The following is a 19,665-nucleotide window of genomic DNA, read 5'->3' as shown; positions in this document are numbered from 1 at the left end:
AGATTCTTGAAAATGATACACATAAGTGAGAACAAACAAAGTTGGTCATATGCATATTCACAACTCATGAAATAGATAATGATAGCACACATGCATGTATGTTTTGATTTCTCACTCGGTGTTAGATAGCTGGTTTGAGACTCAAATTAATATATGTCGCAGAAGGACTATTAAAAAAGAAAAGGAGGAGGGAAGGGATATTTTCATGACTCGTACTTGATGATCTCTAGCTACAATTCTATTAATATCCAACCGCACAGTCTAGTTAGGGAACCTTTGTTCAACGAGTGTCAATAGAAACTCATGTTTCATTGCTTAGTGAAAGCAAATCTGCAGCAACCATGATTCACGTCATTGATCGTGGAAAATCCTCATAAAATAGATGAAATTTCTTTGTCCATAATGTAAATATCTTTAGAGGGTGCAAAACGATTTTCTCTTTTGGATAGTTAACCCTAGTTGTGATATCATGATTAAAAAAAACTATAATATATTTATTCATTATATATTTTTCAAGGACCACAACATTATAAGGTAAAGTAGTTCATTAAACACAAAATGAGAACCAAGACATTATTGATGAAGCTTGATACTAACATCTACTAATTAGCCAACCACTTACCACTTTTTATCATTATGCCTCATGTATGGGACCAACACAGAGTCCTAAAAAGGCTTAAAAAAACCCTTTTATTATCTCATCTATACATTAGTCTTCTTGTTATACTTTTTATTTATTTATTTCTTTCATGCAATAGAATTAAAATATAATGTATAAACATTTGCGCAGCCTTTAGACAATCCCCTTTTACATTGACAACCAAAAAAAACACAACAAATCATTTTCATGATACATGTAAAACCAAACATCATTGTATAATCTTTATGTTGACTTTCCATTAAAAAAAATGTATATATATTGTCAGCGTAAAAAATTTATGTGTCCACGTAACTTGATTTATGTTTTCATAATTATATTCTCTTGCATATAAGAATATTTATATAAAAATAAATAAATATCTTTCGAATAACTTGATGACAAAATATACATTTTCAACATAAAATATTATCGTACGAAATTCCTTTGGCTCTTCCTTTTATGGGACATGAGATTTGATTTTTCATTTGTTGTTCGGTATTGACTTTAGTGTTTGATTAAATTCGAGTTCACACCGGGAAGTTCCTAATAAAGATGACTCTATATTCAGAGAGATTTAAATTCAGATTTAGAATAAAAAAAAATATTTATCACTCTATCATCTATCATGATCCTGATTAATAAAAGAAAGAAAATATGATGAAAAGTAATACTACCAGAAAGTTGATTAGTACAAAAAAAACGCGTTATTTAATTATTTGTTTTCCTTCATCATCAGTCATAATTTATCTCTTTAGTTTCTCTTGAGTCAATATTCCATTTCACCTTTTCCACTTTTACGTTTGACAATGAGAGTGTGTTTCATGTTTTTTGTCGGATCGGTGAATTTAAGATTTAAAATTTATAAATTTTATGATTGTGTTAAAATTTATATACATATAACCTACTAACTGAATTCACAATCGAATATTTATCGTTGTGTAATAAAAACATTTTATACATATATACAATTTAAATAACTTTGAATTCAGTATACGTGAAATCTTTCAAAAGTTCCGAGTCTATTGCATTGAAAATTTCTAAATTTTTTATATATAGCATTAAACCAAATATGTATATTAAATCTATTAGTACCAAATGATGTCTTCGATGCCGAATATAGTTATATATTAGGTGAAACCTTTATAATAGTATACGCATATGCTCTTACTTATGTGCGAAAGAAGTTATTTTCTTCATAGCTATCTTAAAATTTTTACTTTCATATTAATTATTCCAACACACTCTTAAACATCATTATTAATCACTCTAGTACTCAAAAACTCATCAAAACAATCTCTAATTGATTGATTTTGAAAAATGTTTCACTTTTCATGTTCTAGAAAAAATAATTTTTTTTTATTGAAAATGACTTCAATGTGCCAATTACACATTGAGTGGGACAAAGTTTAGGTGTGATCATTTATAACATCATCAAAGTGTTACATCATTGTAATCCCTACATTATTATGTCTCTAACAACTCTTTTTTGATCACTTTTTAAAAATTATTTTAAAAAGTTCTGTCAAATATAATACAAAGTTATTTCTCCACCTAATGACGTTCATAATTAGGTGATGAAAGTACATATAATTGGAGTAATATTTTCGAGAACATATAGTGTATATTACCTTGAAATTATTCTTTTAAGTGATAGTGCTATTTGCTAAATGTATATTCGTATTATAATTCGATTAATCCACCGGAATAGTAGATATGAAACAAAATTGCATGTTTTTTTTGACAAAATATACTTGTATTATTATTATTATTATTCATATATTATCTTGTTTTTCAATTTTATTATTACTTGTTCTCGCCATTATGTTCAGCATAACTATATTTCATTGTTGTATTTCCAAAAGTTTATAGAAAACAACTACTCTATCTTCATTGTGTACGTAACATCCTCTCTAGTCCCACTTATTGAATTACACTAAATATGTTATCGTTGATATATTGATTGATTGAGGAAGAGCTCTTTCGCACGAGGGTCCCAAATAACTATGACCAAGCGACCAATATTCATCTTTGTTCGACTAGTAGGCCTCACAGTACTCATGCAGGCTTATTACATCATTACGCTCATGGGCAGAATATTAGCTTGAGGTTATTTTCACATGCATCCATTACTCTTTAGAAAGCATAAACCCATACCTAAACTATCCAGAGTGTTACGACATCTTCTCCAAATACTGATAATTCTATGCATCAAAATTTAGATAAATAATTTAGACATGAAAATACCTAATTATGTGGTATAATAACTATTATAAAATGATGTTATATCACACCAAGTTTCAATACTTATCTATTTTTCAATTTTCATATCATATTGCAAGTATTTAAGTCATTCAAATTGTCAAAGTTCTTATGTGAGCAAGAAAAAAGGAGGTCTAAATGCATTGACTAATTAATGACATGATAAATCAGAGATAACCACATATATTGTCAATAGTGTATAATGGGCAAATTTTTCTCTTTTTCTAACTAATTCTTTATCTTGTCATCTTTTTTTCCTATGATTTTCAACCCTGTGGTACTACAAAATCCAGAAAGTAGGCTTGTGTCTTTAGACTTAACACTCACGATTGTATTTTTTTCCCAATAAAAATATGATGTGACATTAGTTTTCTCAACTTTTTTATTCCTTCTATATCCAGTTTACTTATAATTGTCTCTGGTATTTGCCTAATGCATCCAGAAGACTTGAAAAACTTGCAAGAAATTTAGGTACTAGCACATTAATTAGAGAAAGTGACATGTACAATTTCCCATTAATGTAGGCATTGCAGAGAGTACAAAACGAAAGAGACCAACAAGGGTCGTATCATGTATGGGATGAATAAGATTCCTTCACCTTTGGTTAAAGGCTTAGGTTCGAACTCTCTAAGTACAGAAAATCATGCTAAGGGACGCTTCCCCCTTAAATGGACCTTACATGGTCCTGAATTAGTCGAGCCTCAATTAAGGTACTCAACACCCGATAGAAAACCAAAATAGAGAGAGATACAATGTCACTAAGAAAATTAACTCAATATGCATTATCATTTCAGTATAAATCATTGTAACATACATTTAAACACAGCATTGACAATTACTGTAAGTCTGTAACTGATATAGCTGTCAAGGTTTTCTATTATTTTTTAATTACAAATAAACGGAAAGGTAAAAGTGACCGAGATGTGAGAGGGAGAGCTTTCGTTTAACCTTAACTGGAAAGACCACCTATTTGTTTGTTTACCGTGTTAAGCACGAAATCATATTCAGCTATACCAAGGATTGCCAAGATATATGGTACTTACTGAGATTCCTCCTCCCTTGGGAATAATCAACCAAGAAAATGAAGAAAGGGAAAGTCGGGGCGAAATAACCAACTCTGTAGACTCAGGTTTCTTTAGTGGGTCGAAATGAGACAACCCCCAATCAACAACGTATTAGTGTATCGAAGTTAAACTCTTTACTTACAACTGAAAGTAACATTTTTCCTCCCTTAAAAATAATATTGTTTGTGTGCAAAACTAGAAATAGTACTTTCTTGTTAAACCTCTTTCATTGATCCTAAATTTACTGCTAATCAAATAAGTATGGCAACTTTGCTTTTCACTTGCAAAGTTGGAGCTGTGAAAAAACACAGACTGAGATCTAAAACCGCAGCCTAAAGGTGAGAGAAAGGACATGCCTGTAAATTCGAAGACTATAGCAACAACAGCTGGGAATTGTTATCAATCCCATTAAAGATGAATGTCCCGGACATGGGAATGAATTGTCTCGTGATGAGCTGCAGTGAACACAACATAATAGACCTCAGATTATCGCTCCTATGGCACATAGCTATATGTCTATTAAACTAGAAGTTTTGATGAAAAACAATATTCAAGATGAAAATATTTGGAGGAGATTCAAACCTTGATCACTTCTTGTGATGCAACTCCTCCGACAAAGGCAGACACGACATGAAGCTCAGAAGCACCATACCGGCACATCTCATTAATAAGGTCCTCTGATACAGTGGAGCTATTGCAACCAAGGTCATTGAGTAGGCTAACAGCCGTAGTTTTTAACCGGGATATATCCTCATCCATCTCACTACCAAAATATTTTGTAAGGTTAGTGAAGCATAATAAACTTTTCCAGAAAGATAAAATTTGTTTGGGTGAGAAAACATCAGCTTTTACCTGTCAAATTCACTAGGAAATTTATTATAGTTTACAGCAAACCGGTCAGCTGCTCGAAGAAGAATATAAAGACCCGCAGCAGTACTGTCAAAAAAAGGGGTAGAAAAAAGTTCCAACTGAAAGAGTTCTTATGCAAAATTGTTAACAGTTCACAAGAAGATAAGCTTTGAGCATCCATTCAGCACATAGAATATTCGTTATCTACAAGAATATCAACTAATTGAACAAATAAATATACTGCACAATGAATGCAATTGGAAAGTTTTCATGTCGACAACTATCAGTGGACTGAGTATAGCAGAAGATTAAAATTTTCTTTGTTTCAGGGTTGTTAACAGAAGAAAATAATGAGGAAATATTCCTTTTTGGCCAACATGTATTACATTCAATATGAAACATAAACTTAGAAAAAGAAGGATAGGAAGAGATTTAAATTCTGGACCTCCTTTATACAACAATTAATATCTAAAGTCAGACTCTTCTTAAACTCTTTTCATATTCATTTCTTTATGTTTCCCCTTACATTCAAATGCCAAAGGTGGTCCACTCATGCGAAACGAACTGACAGACACATCAGAAAGCCATTGTTAATACAACAAACCACTTCAGAGCATCCCAACGGCTACATTGCTTCAAAGACCGAGTGTCTATCATCATTGCACTAAGCATTGAATACTATAACTGTAGCCAGTGTTATTCTGATTCCACATACTAACTTTATGGTGGAAGCATTTTAAACAGAGCTTGAACAATATTACATCCCATATATTTCTCAGCTTGAACAATATTACATCCCAAATATTTCTCAGCTTTAATAATATTACATCACTAATATTTTTCAAGTCAACCCAAGACCAGCAAAAGATTGGACTGTGAAATATCTTTTGGCTGAAAAACATAATGTCAGTTCCCTGTCAAACATCCTGAATGACCAAGTAGGCTGCAGTTCTAGGTCTAGCGATAAAAGTATTTCACAACTCACTTTTCTCTTGCTTTTTTCCCAATTAACCATTGGTTTACCATTTCTTAGTACAAGGTACCATTGATATGAATAAGTGGTGCAGCAGTTTGCACTATCAGCATGACTACCGCAAGAACTAGAAAATACACTATCTCCAAAAGACATTTAAGACAAAGTGTAAGGTAACCAACAGACACAAACAAAGTAACTCTTCAGAAGCAATTCCATCCCAGGGGCAGAGCTAGGATTTTGAGCTTTGTCGGTTCTGAAGTTTACAAAAGGCATGTTCACAGAATTCTTGATAAATTGTTTATATATACTAAGTGGGTATTTAAACTCAAATACAAAGTCTGGACCAAAGTTGTTCTGCAGAAGCCATAAGTCAAACTATAGCTCCCCTGCACCATCCTAATCCTTGCTGAATTAAATATAGTCATCTAACCAAAACAAGACTTCATATAATATGAATCAGCCACTACTCATCAACAGGGCAGTGCTTATTTTATTCCTACCAAGCTTCCACTTACACTTTGATCAGCATCACTAGGAATTTAGTCATATGACTTCTTATTAGCTTTCTGCTCTGTCTTGACAAAAAGTGAGAATCACTTGCAAAGTAGTTTTCAATCAAACCATAGTTGGCTGATAACATAGAGACCTCTAGACTAAATAGTGCACTTCATCAAGTCAAGTACGCAGACAACTTGAAGAGAGATTTATTTAAAGAACTCGAAATACTCCTACTTCAACAGAAAGGTCATGATAACCTAAATTATGACTTTAAAATTCTATATTTCAACATTTGGAAGTGCATATGTTTCTGCATTAGAAACCCTGGGAAAATGTATCCAGAAAAAGAAATCTACCACGAAATGGCAGGGGGCTTTAGCTTTGATAAACTTACTTTTCAGGAAGTACTTTAACAGAGTTGGCTTCTTGCAAAGTCCTGTTATTTGGTATCACAAAACAATCTAAGTATCATGAAAGGATCATGTGGGTTCAGATAGCTTTAGGATGTGTTTGGTACGAAGGAAAATGTTTTCCACGAAAATGTTTTCCTAGAAAATAATTTCTTGGAAAACAAGTAGATTTTTGACTTATTTTTCTCATGTTTGGTTGGTGAGTAGAAAATATTTTGCGGAAAAGATTTTTTAGTGTTTGATTTATGAATGAAATATATTGTTGAGGAAATATCTTGTAATTTTACTAGAGAGTAGAAAATACTTTTGAATTGAAATTGAATTTTTTTAAAAGAAAAAATAATTTTTTTGGGGGGGAGAGGGGGGGAGGGTAAAAATGCGGAGGGGCTGGAGGCCGGGGGTCGAGGGTAGGGGTGGGGTAAGGGGTTGGAGGGAGGGGGGTTAAAAAAAATTCAAAAAAATAAGCTTTAAATTGACTTTTTCAACAAAAAGAAGTTGTAATTTAAAGTTGGATGAAAGTTTTAGAAAATGTTTTCCTTAAATTTTCGAAAGGAGGTCATTTTCCTTAAATTTGGGGAAAATGAGTTGATTTGGAAAACATTTAATCCAACCAAACATGAGAAAATTGGAAAACATTTTCCTTCATACCAAACACACCCTAAATGATCCCAAGAAGCCCCTTTCCACTTCAATTTATATCACAGATGATTTTGCCAACTTAAAGTGATTCAACCATGTAAAACCATATACCTACAGTAAGCAATTACATACCCATGACCCTCATCTGTCAGATACTTCTGTAACTCTGATTGGACAGGAGAGTTGAACTCCTCCTCAATGAGGCGATATCTGCAAACCTGACATAATTAACAGAAAAAATTTAATGCCTAGAAACTAAAACATCCATTCAGAAATAATGATCTCAAATTTGAAATGGAGTTTGCTGACAATTAGTGGCGGGAATTATTGTTATCTTTACGATCAAAACATGCATCATCATGTCAGTACAGTTTCTTGTAAATTTGGTTCCAACAGTCATCACCTTGATATATATTTAAACATAAAGCATCATTATTGTAATATATTATCACTAACACAACAATTAACTAGATCAACCACCAAAATCATTAATATGCATGTAGGAGGGGGAGATTTAAGATTATTCCTCCAACAGAGTAGCTGAAGACACTTAGTGAAGCATATAGTTTTTCTTCTGAGCCATTGAGCGCTTTCAGACAACTGCTTGAATCAATAGGCGGGGCAAGAACAGGAAATGTGAGTTTCCAACCTAGCACCCTCTGCCTGACAGGATCCCACATTTGTAGCTGTAGTGAAGGACCTAGAACGCATGTGCTTAAGCAAGGTAACCCATTTAACGATTAGCGTCTTTTCTATAGATGGGCTCCTCAGAATGAAGCCAAATTTTACCACTTGGAGGAGAGGGTTGGAGATGAAAAAGAGCTTTGTGAAAAGAGAAAAACAGACGGGATCACAAACTTAAAATCAGAGGAATCTCTCTGCATCAGAGTCGAACAAGTTGATATATGGTAGTCTCTATAGCAAGAAGTACAATGTGTTTCGAATTGTCAAACTGAATGAAGATTCACCGTTCACGTAGCACAAATATGCAATTCTAGATGAATGAGCATGCAACTAATGGAAGGGGAAAGAAGAAATGCCCTTACAGCAAGCTTCCTTGCATTTTTTGAGAAGTTCTTTATGTTTGCCTTGGAGATGCTGGCTGGATCCCTACCGATTTTTTTAAGTAAATTCCTGACTCTTTGCTCCATAACAAGAAAATCAGCCTCGGCTTTGGCTTGGTAGGTTTTTTGCAAGTTTACATACAACCTGCAATAGAGTCAACCGTATAAGCATCAATAAACGAAGTCCCGTCAACTTTAATAAAAAATTAATGTGTTGTGAAAAAACTTAAACCACTAACTCAGTTGATGATGTCATATCTGGTATCGACCCCTCAAGAGGTGTCTCGCCACCACCTTCATTAGCTATGAACTCCTAGAGAGAGAAAAACAATAAATCACATTGATCAACAATTTTAACCAATGCAAAGAAATATCAATAAGGGAACTTAAGTAGGCTGCTTAATACAGGTTGTCAACGATTGTTTAGTTGCTGCAAAAGAAAAAGAACAAACTTTTGAAGTAAGATAAGGAGAGATAAGGTGCTAGTTTCTTGTGGATCCTAAAAGAATAATGCATATACAAATTAGCATATAAACAAATTAAAAGAAAGATATTGACTAATGGGAGGATATTTTTCCAAGGAATCTCAAATTAGTTCCCAAAATATTCTACACTTCTCTGGACAACTTTGCAACTCAAATTTTCTTGTGCAAATGTGGTTGTTTCTAGCAACCAAGACACAGAGGTTAAAAGGACCATAGCACTATAGAGGACGAAGCTAAAGCCTTTGGCCTAGCATTACTCGGGTAAAGAACTTAGTGAAGGCACTTCCCTACATCTCCTGCCCCTTCCAATTTTTGAAGGAAAAGGCACATAAGGAAAAATTGAATGTAGAAACTAAAATATATGCAGCCTCACCAAAAAAGAACCAGTGGAACTCGTAGTTCGACACTTTATAATCAACTTAAAGCTATCAAATGTAGGACTGATTTAGACATCAATTTGCTACTTAGAGCTAAAGAAATGGACAAGAAAAAAAAAACATAAGCAGGCAAAATATGTTTTAAGTAGAGCTGTCAACACATGAATTTTTCTTTTAATCAGGTTAATGCAACTAATGGAGTTGCATTAATTGTATAACTTGTTTTCCTGCTTTCTTCCTACTATTGTTTTTCCAAGAATATGCAAGTTACCTTCAGTGCTGCTACCATCACCCAAAAATCAGACGAACTTGAATCAACTTCTGTACAGCTGTCATCAATAATCTTCTGTAAGCTTACACCTGGTAGACAAAAGAGAAAAGTCAATCATACATTTCCAACCTCATCATGCCTGTTCCAAATTAAGATTCCACATAACTATATTGAAACCGGCATAATATCAAGTTCCAGAAAAAAAAATCATGAGTATTCTTTTTGTTTGATGAACTAAAGTATATACAGTAACTATGATACCATTACAAGTCAGAAATCCCAACTCTAGATCCACTTATTCTTTGGGATATGCATCGCTCCAAAAGACTTCTATCACAGAGTTATCCTATTGCATTAAAGAAAAAGAGAGTCTGAGTTGAAAAGAGAAAAGTTGTGTCAGGAGTTAAGTTTCTTTGGAGGTCTTGGAAAACCGAAGGTTTGAGAGAAAATTGTTGGAGGTAAACAGAGTTCTAAAACCACAGTTGTAACTGACTGAAAGGAGTTAAGAGAAAATCGTTGTTGGTGAACGATTTCTAAAACCACATTTGTAGTCGACTGAAAACTGAGAAGGAATAATATTAATTTGTTGCTCAAGGAGACTGGATGTAGGTACCACATCAATACGCAAACTAGTATAGCAATTATCTATGTTGATTTTACTTTATTTCATACGTCTTGGTACATCTAACTACTACTCTGAAGTTATTGAGTTTATCGGCAGATACAGAAAACGTCCATTCTACTCTACTAGTTTTTAATAGAACACAATGCATCCCCTAGTCGACATCCTAGTCTTGTTTTATCACTTAACTCTAGATTCACACACAATTAGGAGAATATCTTTATTGAATAGTAGAAGAAAAATATCCCTAATATTTTAAAATATGGGATTCAAAAGATTAAAAGTGATATGCAGCTTCAAAGAAATTTCAGAGATTTTAATTAAAAGAACAATAATTGTACTCTCAATAAAATTTTCAAATCATGTATCATTAAAGGTGGAGTACTGCAAGGCTTGGTTATGGGCTTAATTCGATGCAGCTTCAAAGAGATTTCGGAGATTTAATAAAAATTTTATTTTGATCTTCTTACTTCTACTATGAAATCTCTTCGAAGCTGTGCATAAGATTGTTCCCATGACATCATGTTGACGGCTGCTTAAAGAAATATTTAAAAACATAGATGGACTGAAGAAATATTTTTTTTATTAATGTGGATACAATGTCAGTGAAAAGAAACCACTATCCACTAAAAACAAGGTTTGAATCATTAAGGTTGCATCCCAAAAACTCAACAGACTATAAGAAGTACCACCAATAACATTTAGAGGAGATGGAAAAACATTATAGTTTCTAATCACAATTAGCAAAAGTACTCACCAATGCCTCGTGGAGAAAAGACCTTGTATGAAGCTTCCATGGCTTCTTTATAGTTCTCTTCGTCTGCTGTGATCATCTTGGACTTAATTAAATCCTAAGACATTCAAGAAATAGACCAACTCACCTTAGATTGACCAAAAGAGAACGATTAAGGATGAAATTTTAGAAGCATATAAAAAGTATTTCTGACCTTGAATTGCCTTTTCTCTTCCCTGGTTGAAGGAAGATTTCCACCATGAGTATTTGCCCATTCCTCTGCTATCTTAACAAGGATAACAATATATGGTGTGTGTTTATGTACAACAGCATCAGTTGTGTTCAAATCAATCGTTTCTGTGAACCTGTAAGGGATACATATGAAATCAGCTCTCGCTTTCTTTTCTTTTAATTTGGGAGGGGGGAGGGGGATGTAATTGCTAACAAGGAGAAAGAACATATGGCATTTGGGTTTGGTGTATTGGACAAAATAATCACTGTATAGCTAATACTGTTTAAGTTATACCTCAAATACTGTATTGTTTTATACCGGCTAAATGATGGAATAACAAGATAGGTATTACTAGTACCTGAATAAACATCCAGAAGACAAAAAATACCCTCAATATTAACATTTCATCTTCAAAGCCATTTCAGAAGTTCAACAACGAAGTAGAAAGTTATAAATCATCAGTTATCCTCCATTCAATATTTCTCTGATTATATACACAAAGGGCATCAAACACCCACATACAATAAATAAATATATAGGGAAAAGTAAAAAGTTTTATAAAAAGATTTGATTTTCTACAAACAAAAGCCAATATTCTATATACCTACCAGGACCCCACGGGTGCACCAAGAGGAAATCCAGAAAAGGACGCTATTTCTTAGGTGTACATAGTCCTTCTCTATACTATCAAATGCTCTCCTATTTCTCTCTCCAAATAGTCACATAGGTTCTAGTAGAGCGACAACTCATAACCTGTGTCTTCTCTCACATCCACTAAATCTCAGGTTAACCAATACTTCTCTGATTGTGCCTGGCACCACCCATTGAAGACCAAACCAATGCAGTACTAGACATTACCTGGCAATGTAAAATAGATATACTAGGGAGTACGACTACCCTTTTCTTCCAAGTTATTACCATATTCTTATCAGATCATAAATGAAGCCGCTTTTATGATCTGACAAGAATATGGTGATATCATCCGCAACTTATAAGAAAACGATAACGTTATAGCCTCTACTCCCTAGAATATCTTTTTTCAACAACAATGGTGTCCATGCCAACTTGTGCATAGCATATCGATTATTTCACCATTTCCTTCTACCTCTTACCAACACAAGTATCAGGTAAGTTTGGTTATCAAGACTTAGGCAGATGAAAAGAATCACCAAGTGATTTTTTGTCTCTACTGAAATCTGAATCTAGGTCTCCGGGATTTATATCCACTTGATTGATCATTATACTACACTCTTGGGTGCCCCTACTTCCTGGCATATACTCCCCACTCCACAAAATCATCCTAAAGAAAATAAGACACACGGGTGCGTGTGTTTAAAAATAAGAGATGGTGCTAAGTGAACAGATCATTATTTATTGTAGAACTCTAACATTCCAACCATAGAGGAAAGCACAAAGAAAAGGCTGACCTCGTAAGTTCTGGCCATGGGTTATTAAGCCGAAGATCATCTAGAAAATGATCAGGCTTCGATTCAATTACTGTATGCTCCTGCAGATAGAAGATAAATTCTGGTCAAACATAAACCAAACTCATCATTAATTCTTTGCTCATTCATTGTTTCACTCTGCTCCTATCACTTGACAGTTGTTTCTCTACAAGTTAGTTCCTCACAATAAAAACGATCCAGAGAAGAAATCCATGATAATGGACTAACGGTAGTCACTGCTCCAGACCACAGTTCTCTATCAGTACTGGATTTCAAAGTTGGATCAGTCCTAAAATAGCAAGAAAGAAGCATTAAGATTACCTTCACACTGATCCGGACAAGACCCATGAGACCATAGGAACGTGCAAATATTAAAATAATATTTGCCTCCCGACAGATTCTGTCCAATTTCACCATGGAATCTTCCACCAGCTGAAATAGAAAAGAAAAAGTAAAAGACAATATTGTAAGAAATTTCCTTGTCCTGGTATCTGCTGATAGACAATTAGCCATATTATGCATTTAAATGACCTAATGGCAAAGGAAAAAGAAAGATTCTGTTCAATTTCACCATGGAATCCTTCTCTTATTTAAGGGGGGAAGGGGGTTGTTCTTGCTTCTACAATTAAAGACTGGATAACCTGTTACCGTAATTATGCAGATACAAAAAGAACTTGTTCACTTTTTCAAATCAACATGCTCCTACCTCTTTCAAAAAGGAGATGGCAACAAATATCATCACATATTTCAGAGTATCAAAAAATTGGAAAGATTGCAACTCACAAAGTACCAGTTCAGAAGTACAGATGCACTCAAAATTCAACATACTACACAGTAGATAAGAAGTGTCTTGAAACGACTGTAACTCGCGAAGTGCTAATCAAGAGGCATAATTGTCAGGACTCTTCAAAATTGGCTACACAGTACAGAATATTTTCTGGAAATTCTCCGATCATAAACATAATCAGAATTCAGATTAAAGCAGATTCTACTAAAATGAAACTATAACAAAAGTTCTCTCAAAATGAACACGAACAGAAATTAATACAGTTGGTGTGTATTATAAGACTATATGAGAGTGAGTGTGTATACATGTATACATCATATAAATATAGCGCGCGCGCGCACAGACATATAATATATATATATATATATGCAGGGAGGCAGTGTAGATCGGTTAGGCTCTCTATAAGTAGTTTCTCCCCTTCTGTCTTTTTTTGTTTTTTCCTCTTTTGAAGGTCTCCGGCAAATCCTTAATGCTGAGGAATATAACATTACCAGTTTCAAAAAAAAGTATAAGCCTTCCTGATAAAGATATCTAGGTTCTAAAAGAAGTTGGGAACACAGGATCCTGCCAAAATCAAATGTTATAATGAGAACAAGATGATTCATGTGACCTGTGTAGCTATGACCAAGGTAAACTGAGAAAAGAATGATGGATTTGTCTCAATTAGTTCCTCAGGGCAATCTTCTATAAACTTGGCTTTAACAGCATCATTTAACTCTTGAAGAAATGTGCACACACACTTTGCCTTTGATTCGCCAACACTTGATTCATCAACTACAAGAAATAGGAGAGAAAAAATAAGTTTGCTTTCTAAAGCTGTAGGTACAAACACAACCATGTTACATACCCATGAAATTATTTCCAAGATCACCCACTTCAACCTTGGAACCATCAACAACAGTGATACTTCCAACCCCACCAAGAACAAGATTTTTCAACGTTTCGGAACCAGTCGGACCACAGTTAAGTAAGCAAATACTGGCTTTCTCCAGCGCAGCTTGTCCTTGCTCACCCCATATCCTGCAAAAGAGCTTCATTATAATCTGCAATATCGCATACTTGGCTCTTTTTCACTTAATAATCAGCTAATTAGGTTAATTGTGGGTTCCGATTAAAAAAAAGAGCATATCTGAGTTGCACTATTAACAAAGGGAATATCTACTCAATTTCAGATACTTTAAGGCATAATTTGACCTATTTCAGTTCTAAATATAGAAAGGTATCATTCTTTTTGGCACAGACTAAAAAGAGAAGTCCATTGCATAAATTGGGATAGAGGGAGTATCTAACTTTACAATGAGCGTGGGTAAATAAATTCAAGTCCTATAGCTAACATATGCTTAACACATCAAATGATATGTGTCTTGTGTGATATGTACATTGTATCTGCATTTATATGCCAGTAAGTAGAGTCGGCAAAGGGTAAATAAAAATGGCAATCCATTCAACCAACCCATTTCCAATAAGTGACATTTAAAAAATGAGCTAAATATGGGTCAACCCATATTATCCACTTAAAATATGGACAAAATGGATAATAAAACCTACAACATACCAATTATCCATATCGAAAAAAGAACTTTGCTACTGACTCTACCGGTATAGCATATGCCTCTTCCTCCAGCCAACACTGTCCAGTCTCCGACGACTTCGCCGTAGAGTCCGTCTCTCTCTCTGTCCCTCCTTTTCTTTTTTCTTTTTTCTCCTCAATCATTACCCCCTCCGACCACTACCTCACTGAGTAATCAGGCACATCAATTGTTACCTCCACCACCTCGTTCTTCTTATTGACGTTTTAGGTTAATAGGAATTCTCCGCTCCACTTTTATTTTTCTATTTTACTTAATTTGTGATTTTATTTTGTGTAATCATAAATGTTGTTGCTCTCTATTACTGAGGATGATGGATAGTGGTGGCGAAGAGGTGGTTGGATTTTTACTCCTGGAGAAAGAAAAATTGGACAAATGGGGCTAATGATTTGTGATTATTTTCTTGTGATTTTGCCCTGCTTGTTATTGATTTTGTTCATGAACTACTGTGCATGCTCCTTTGTTGCTTCCCTTTTAGAGTGTACAATATTCATAATATGTAATTGTTGGTTTAGGTAGAGATGTCAATGGAAGGTAATGCTTATTCTTCCGAACAAAGTACTTCAACTTAGTTAAAACAAGTCAAAAGGAAAACTTTTGTTGTTTGAGATTCTTTTGTTAGGTTTGAGTCGGATTTTTCTAGTGATGGGAAGTTTAAAGTGCAATGCACACTTAGTGAACAAGAATACATAATGGCCCCTACATCTGGAACATCAAATCTAAAGGAAAATTTGTCGGTAAAGCATTCTTTTTCTTTGAATAAGGGAAAAGAGGCTCAAGCCTAAAAGTGAACCAATAGATCAAAAAAATTTATTGAGAGAAAATATCATTGGTCATATGAAGTGTCCATATGTATACATAATTGCTTTCAGTTTTGTAGAACATAAAGGCATCATGGATATTCATTCGTATTTAAATCCAATGGTGAGGCACATTATCAAGAAACACAGCCAAGTCAGATACCCCAAATATGTATGCAAGAGAAAAAGAACTTCTAAAAATTGAGCTTGCGATGATATCTTCTTTTTGTTACGAAATAAGGTATTTCACTAAAAAGCATCAAGCAGATGCAATCTTACAGTATAGGCAAAAGGGCTCACAGAGAGCATAAGCAAAAGTTCTAAGCCCCTTTACAATCTTCAAACTAGTACTAGAAAGCTAACAAAGTCAAGAAATTATTCAATGCTAAATACAAGGGTTAAACTAACCCAACTGCACAGCATAAGTAAACATCTAGCTTAAAGAGAGTGGTTCGGAGTTGAGATCCCATCAAAACATCTACAGTTCCTTTCAGTCCATGAACACCAAAAGATAACTCCAGGGATCATCACCCGGACTTTCTTGATGGACTTATCAACTCTCCATATATTCCAGCTTGCGATGATATCTAGTAGAGTGTGCTTGACATCAGACATGTGGAGTTCATTATATATGTATGTAATAGCGCATTATGCGGACTTAAATTGAGTTTCTCATAAGAGGATATTGATTTTTTGTCACGTTCCTCCTCCACTTTCAGATGCAGTTTTAGGTCATTTATTGATTGATTTTCTATAAGAATGGGGGAAGAAAATCTTTACCCTTCCTTTAGATAGTGCTACTTGCAATAACGGTGTGGTAGATAATTTGAAAAACCGTTTTTCTTTGATGCGTTCACTAGCTTGTGAAGGAAAGTTTCATCCTGCTCGTTGTGGAAATCATGTTCATAACTTAATTGTTAAGTGGGTTTAGAGAAGGCTGATGTAGCTATTGAGAAAACTAGAGAAGATGTTAAGTATATCAAGAATTCAGAAACAAAAACAGTGGGAAATTTGTGGAATGCGTGACCTTGGTCTACCACGTTCTAAAAAGCTATGCCAAGATATGCCTATTCGGTGGAATTCTACCAATCAAATGATTGGAAGTGTTCTTTTGTATAAGCAGGTATATATTCATCATGACTTGGTTAATCCTGATTTTAGACATGGCCTTTTTGAAGATGAACGGAAAGGGGTTGAGCTTGTAGCTACATATTTTAGGGCATCTAATGACATTAAGACTTTTTTCCCGATGCAAGTACCCCACAGCAAATTTTGTATCTCCCTAATGTATGGAGAATTAAAATGTTATTGAAAAAACACAAAAATAGTAAGGATTCAGTGATGAGTGAGACAGCAATTTCTATTAAGAAATATTGGGAATCATAGTGTCATTTATCTATAGCCATGGTCCTTGCCCCTCAATATAAACTATATTTTGTTAAATTTTGATTTTAAAAGCTTACTTCTGACACTATTGATGAAAAAGTGAAGGTTGTTGAAGATAATTGATAAATTTTGTTCAAAGAGTACTTGATACCTTCTACTACGACCTCGTTAGCAGAGGAACATGTTTTGCATAATCCAAATTGACAATCCATATAAAAACACTAAACATGTATCGACTAAACACAATTGACTATATACTTACTCCAAGCTAGGAATAACTCCTGAATATATGCAACTACTACTTGACACAAATTTTGCACATACCGTAAGTATAAATATGTAACTAGATAATCTCAATCCCTTTTCTTCTCTCTTTCTATAATAACCAAGAAATCTGCTATTCCCAGCTTTAAAAATCCATTGATGCCAACCCTCTTCCTTCTCCACTAAAATATTGCACTTGGTGCACACTTAAACCTGGAGGACTTCCCTCTACCCTTTTCTTTTCCACTAATTTCGGTGTACCGTTCAGCTTGCACGCAACTCAAAACTAATTCTACGAATACCTACTACCTCCAACACTAGCACCAACAATAAGTAACCTCTCCCTTCGGATATGACCGGGACACACATTGTTCTCGTCCTTGACTTAAAACTAAAAAGTATGTATTATTGGAACAGAATGAGCCTCCATATAATGCATAAGATACAGAGCATTACCCATCCAACCTCAACTAATTTGGAATTGAGTCGTAATCAACTGATATTTCATTTATATATGATTTTGCTGCATTTTCTGATTTCTGCTATGATTATTGTGAGAACAGTAAGAGCTACAAGTTCAGCGGTAGAGTAGTAACAGATTTCAGAAAGTAATTTGGTTAGAAAAAGAGATCAAAACAAAAACCGAAAGCTAAAAAACCGTAGCATAGCCTTAAAAGTATAGCAAACAATTCACCTGAGCTGTCGATCGTATTTGACTTTAGGTTCCGCCATTGTTGTATATGTGAGAAGACTGATAGAGAAAGTGAGAGAACTTGGTACTGGAACGCAAAACCTTGAAGGAAGGGGGAGTAAGTGTAATCAATTTTGCAATCAATATAGTAACGTAATTTTTTATTAAAAAAGAGATGCATATATATTAAGAAATAGTTTAATATAGTCCTTTATTTTTGGGTTAAAACGTAAAGTCATCCTTAGAGTTTAGCATGAAATACTAATAGTCCTTTGTGTTTATAATATTGATATTTTAATTTTTTTCAAATTTTTATCTATTTTTTAACATTGATTTTATCTAAATACAAAATGTCCAATCGTCTTTTTATAGCTTAGAGAAAATAATATCTAATGATAGCTTCATTCAAATTTTACCTCCGTGACAGCCAAAAAATAAATTTTTTTAAAAAAATAATACATAAATTTACATTATTTTTAATAAAAAATCTGAAAATATGATTAGTAATTTTAAATTTATTAATTCATCAGTAAACTCAATATTTGGAAGTTGAAACAACAAATATTCAATATAAATACTAGTTATTTAATTTATAGTCATTCTTACGAACTACTTATTAGTAATCATTTATAGTGAATTCGGTATAGTTAAATAATAATACTTTTAATTTAATATTAAAGTCGTATATATACGATCTATTTCATTGTTTATTTTCACCATCTTATACATTACATAAATTCATAAAATAAAAATGTTATTACTTTGTTAAAAATTGCATTAGATTCTTCAAAAAAGTTTTTACAATCTACAAATTCGGTTAAACAGCAATAACGAGGGATGTTAATATTTTTTAAATCTTTTTAATTGTACCGGATCAATTGTCATTATCGTTATTTTCAAATAAAGATGCTAATATAGAATAAATGTGTAGTTGACAATTGATTAATAGATTGAGGGACTTTTGACTATTTTCTCTATTTATAGATATATCAAATAATTAGGTAGATTTTTATTTTTATATAAATAAACCTAGCACATATCAAATCATAAAAATTTACAAAAAAAAAAAATTAAAAATCATTAAAAATATATATAGATGGTGAATAGAATCTGATAGTTATTAAATGTTATAGATGATAACAGGTGACTATAAGCCTATGACAATATATATATCGAAAATAAAAAATTATATAAATGACGAAAGAATTACCTATTACCATTCCAGGAAAAAGATCGAAGAGAGACAAATATTTGACAATATGCTTAAGTCAAAAAAGGACTCATAAAAAAATTTATCTTGTGGGGGCTGTGCTCTTTGAGGATAATGGGAGAATGACATTGCTTGTGTAAGCCTTGGTTTTTAATACATATTATTAATGCCATAATATCAGTTGACTTGTAAGAAGTATTTTTTTTTGTGTATAACAATTCTGACCAATATGTCTCGATATTTTTATGATAGTGATCACTTTCCAACTAAAACTTGTATGTTTGAGTTAGTACCTTCACTTTTAGCTTCAGTTAATAATGTCAATGACCACTGTCCACAGATGATTAACCTTGGTTAATCCTGTTGTATATTGG

The 19,665-nt window shown here is 33.5% G+C and overlaps 1 protein-coding gene across 3 annotated transcripts; it reads right to left on the bottom strand.

Moving 5' to 3' along the window:
- Positions 1–3,658: 3,658 nt before the first annotated feature.
- LOC101248745 (NEDD8-activating enzyme E1 regulatory subunit AXR1) lies at positions 3,659–18,266 on the bottom strand. 3 transcript variants are annotated; one of them, XM_010315217.4, is made up of 15 exons: positions 18,085–18,234; positions 14,199–14,371; positions 13,962–14,125; positions 12,886–12,996; positions 12,547–12,626; positions 11,102–11,252; positions 10,912–11,005; positions 9,533–9,621; positions 8,639–8,712; positions 8,382–8,544; positions 7,447–7,553; positions 6,681–6,722; positions 4,816–4,899; positions 4,546–4,726; positions 3,659–4,418 (listed from the first exon to the last, which is right to left on the bottom strand). In XM_010315217.4, exons 1-15 carry the CDS (start codon positions 18,120–18,122, stop codon positions 4,335–4,337), a joined length of 1,635 nt encoding a protein of 544 aa, XP_010313519.2. In that variant the 5' UTR covers positions 18,123–18,234; the 3' UTR covers positions 3,659–4,334. The 3 variants fall into 3 exon arrangements, with proteins under 3 accessions (XP_010313519.2, XP_010313520.2, XP_010313521.2); XM_010315218.4 differs by having other exon boundaries at positions 7,468–7,553; XM_010315219.4 differs by lacking the exon at positions 6,681–6,722 and having other exon boundaries at positions 7,468–7,553; positions 18,085–18,266.
- Between the last annotated feature and the right edge of the window lie 1,399 nt (positions 18,267–19,665).

The sequence above is a fragment of the Solanum lycopersicum genome, chromosome 11, assembly GCF_036512215.1.
Source record: "Solanum lycopersicum chromosome 11, SLM_r2.1".
NCBI classification, from domain to species: Eukaryota; Viridiplantae; Streptophyta; class Magnoliopsida; order Solanales; family Solanaceae; genus Solanum; species Solanum lycopersicum.
Note: the sequence above shows the minus strand (reverse complement) of the source record. Positions and strands in the feature narration are given on the sequence as shown.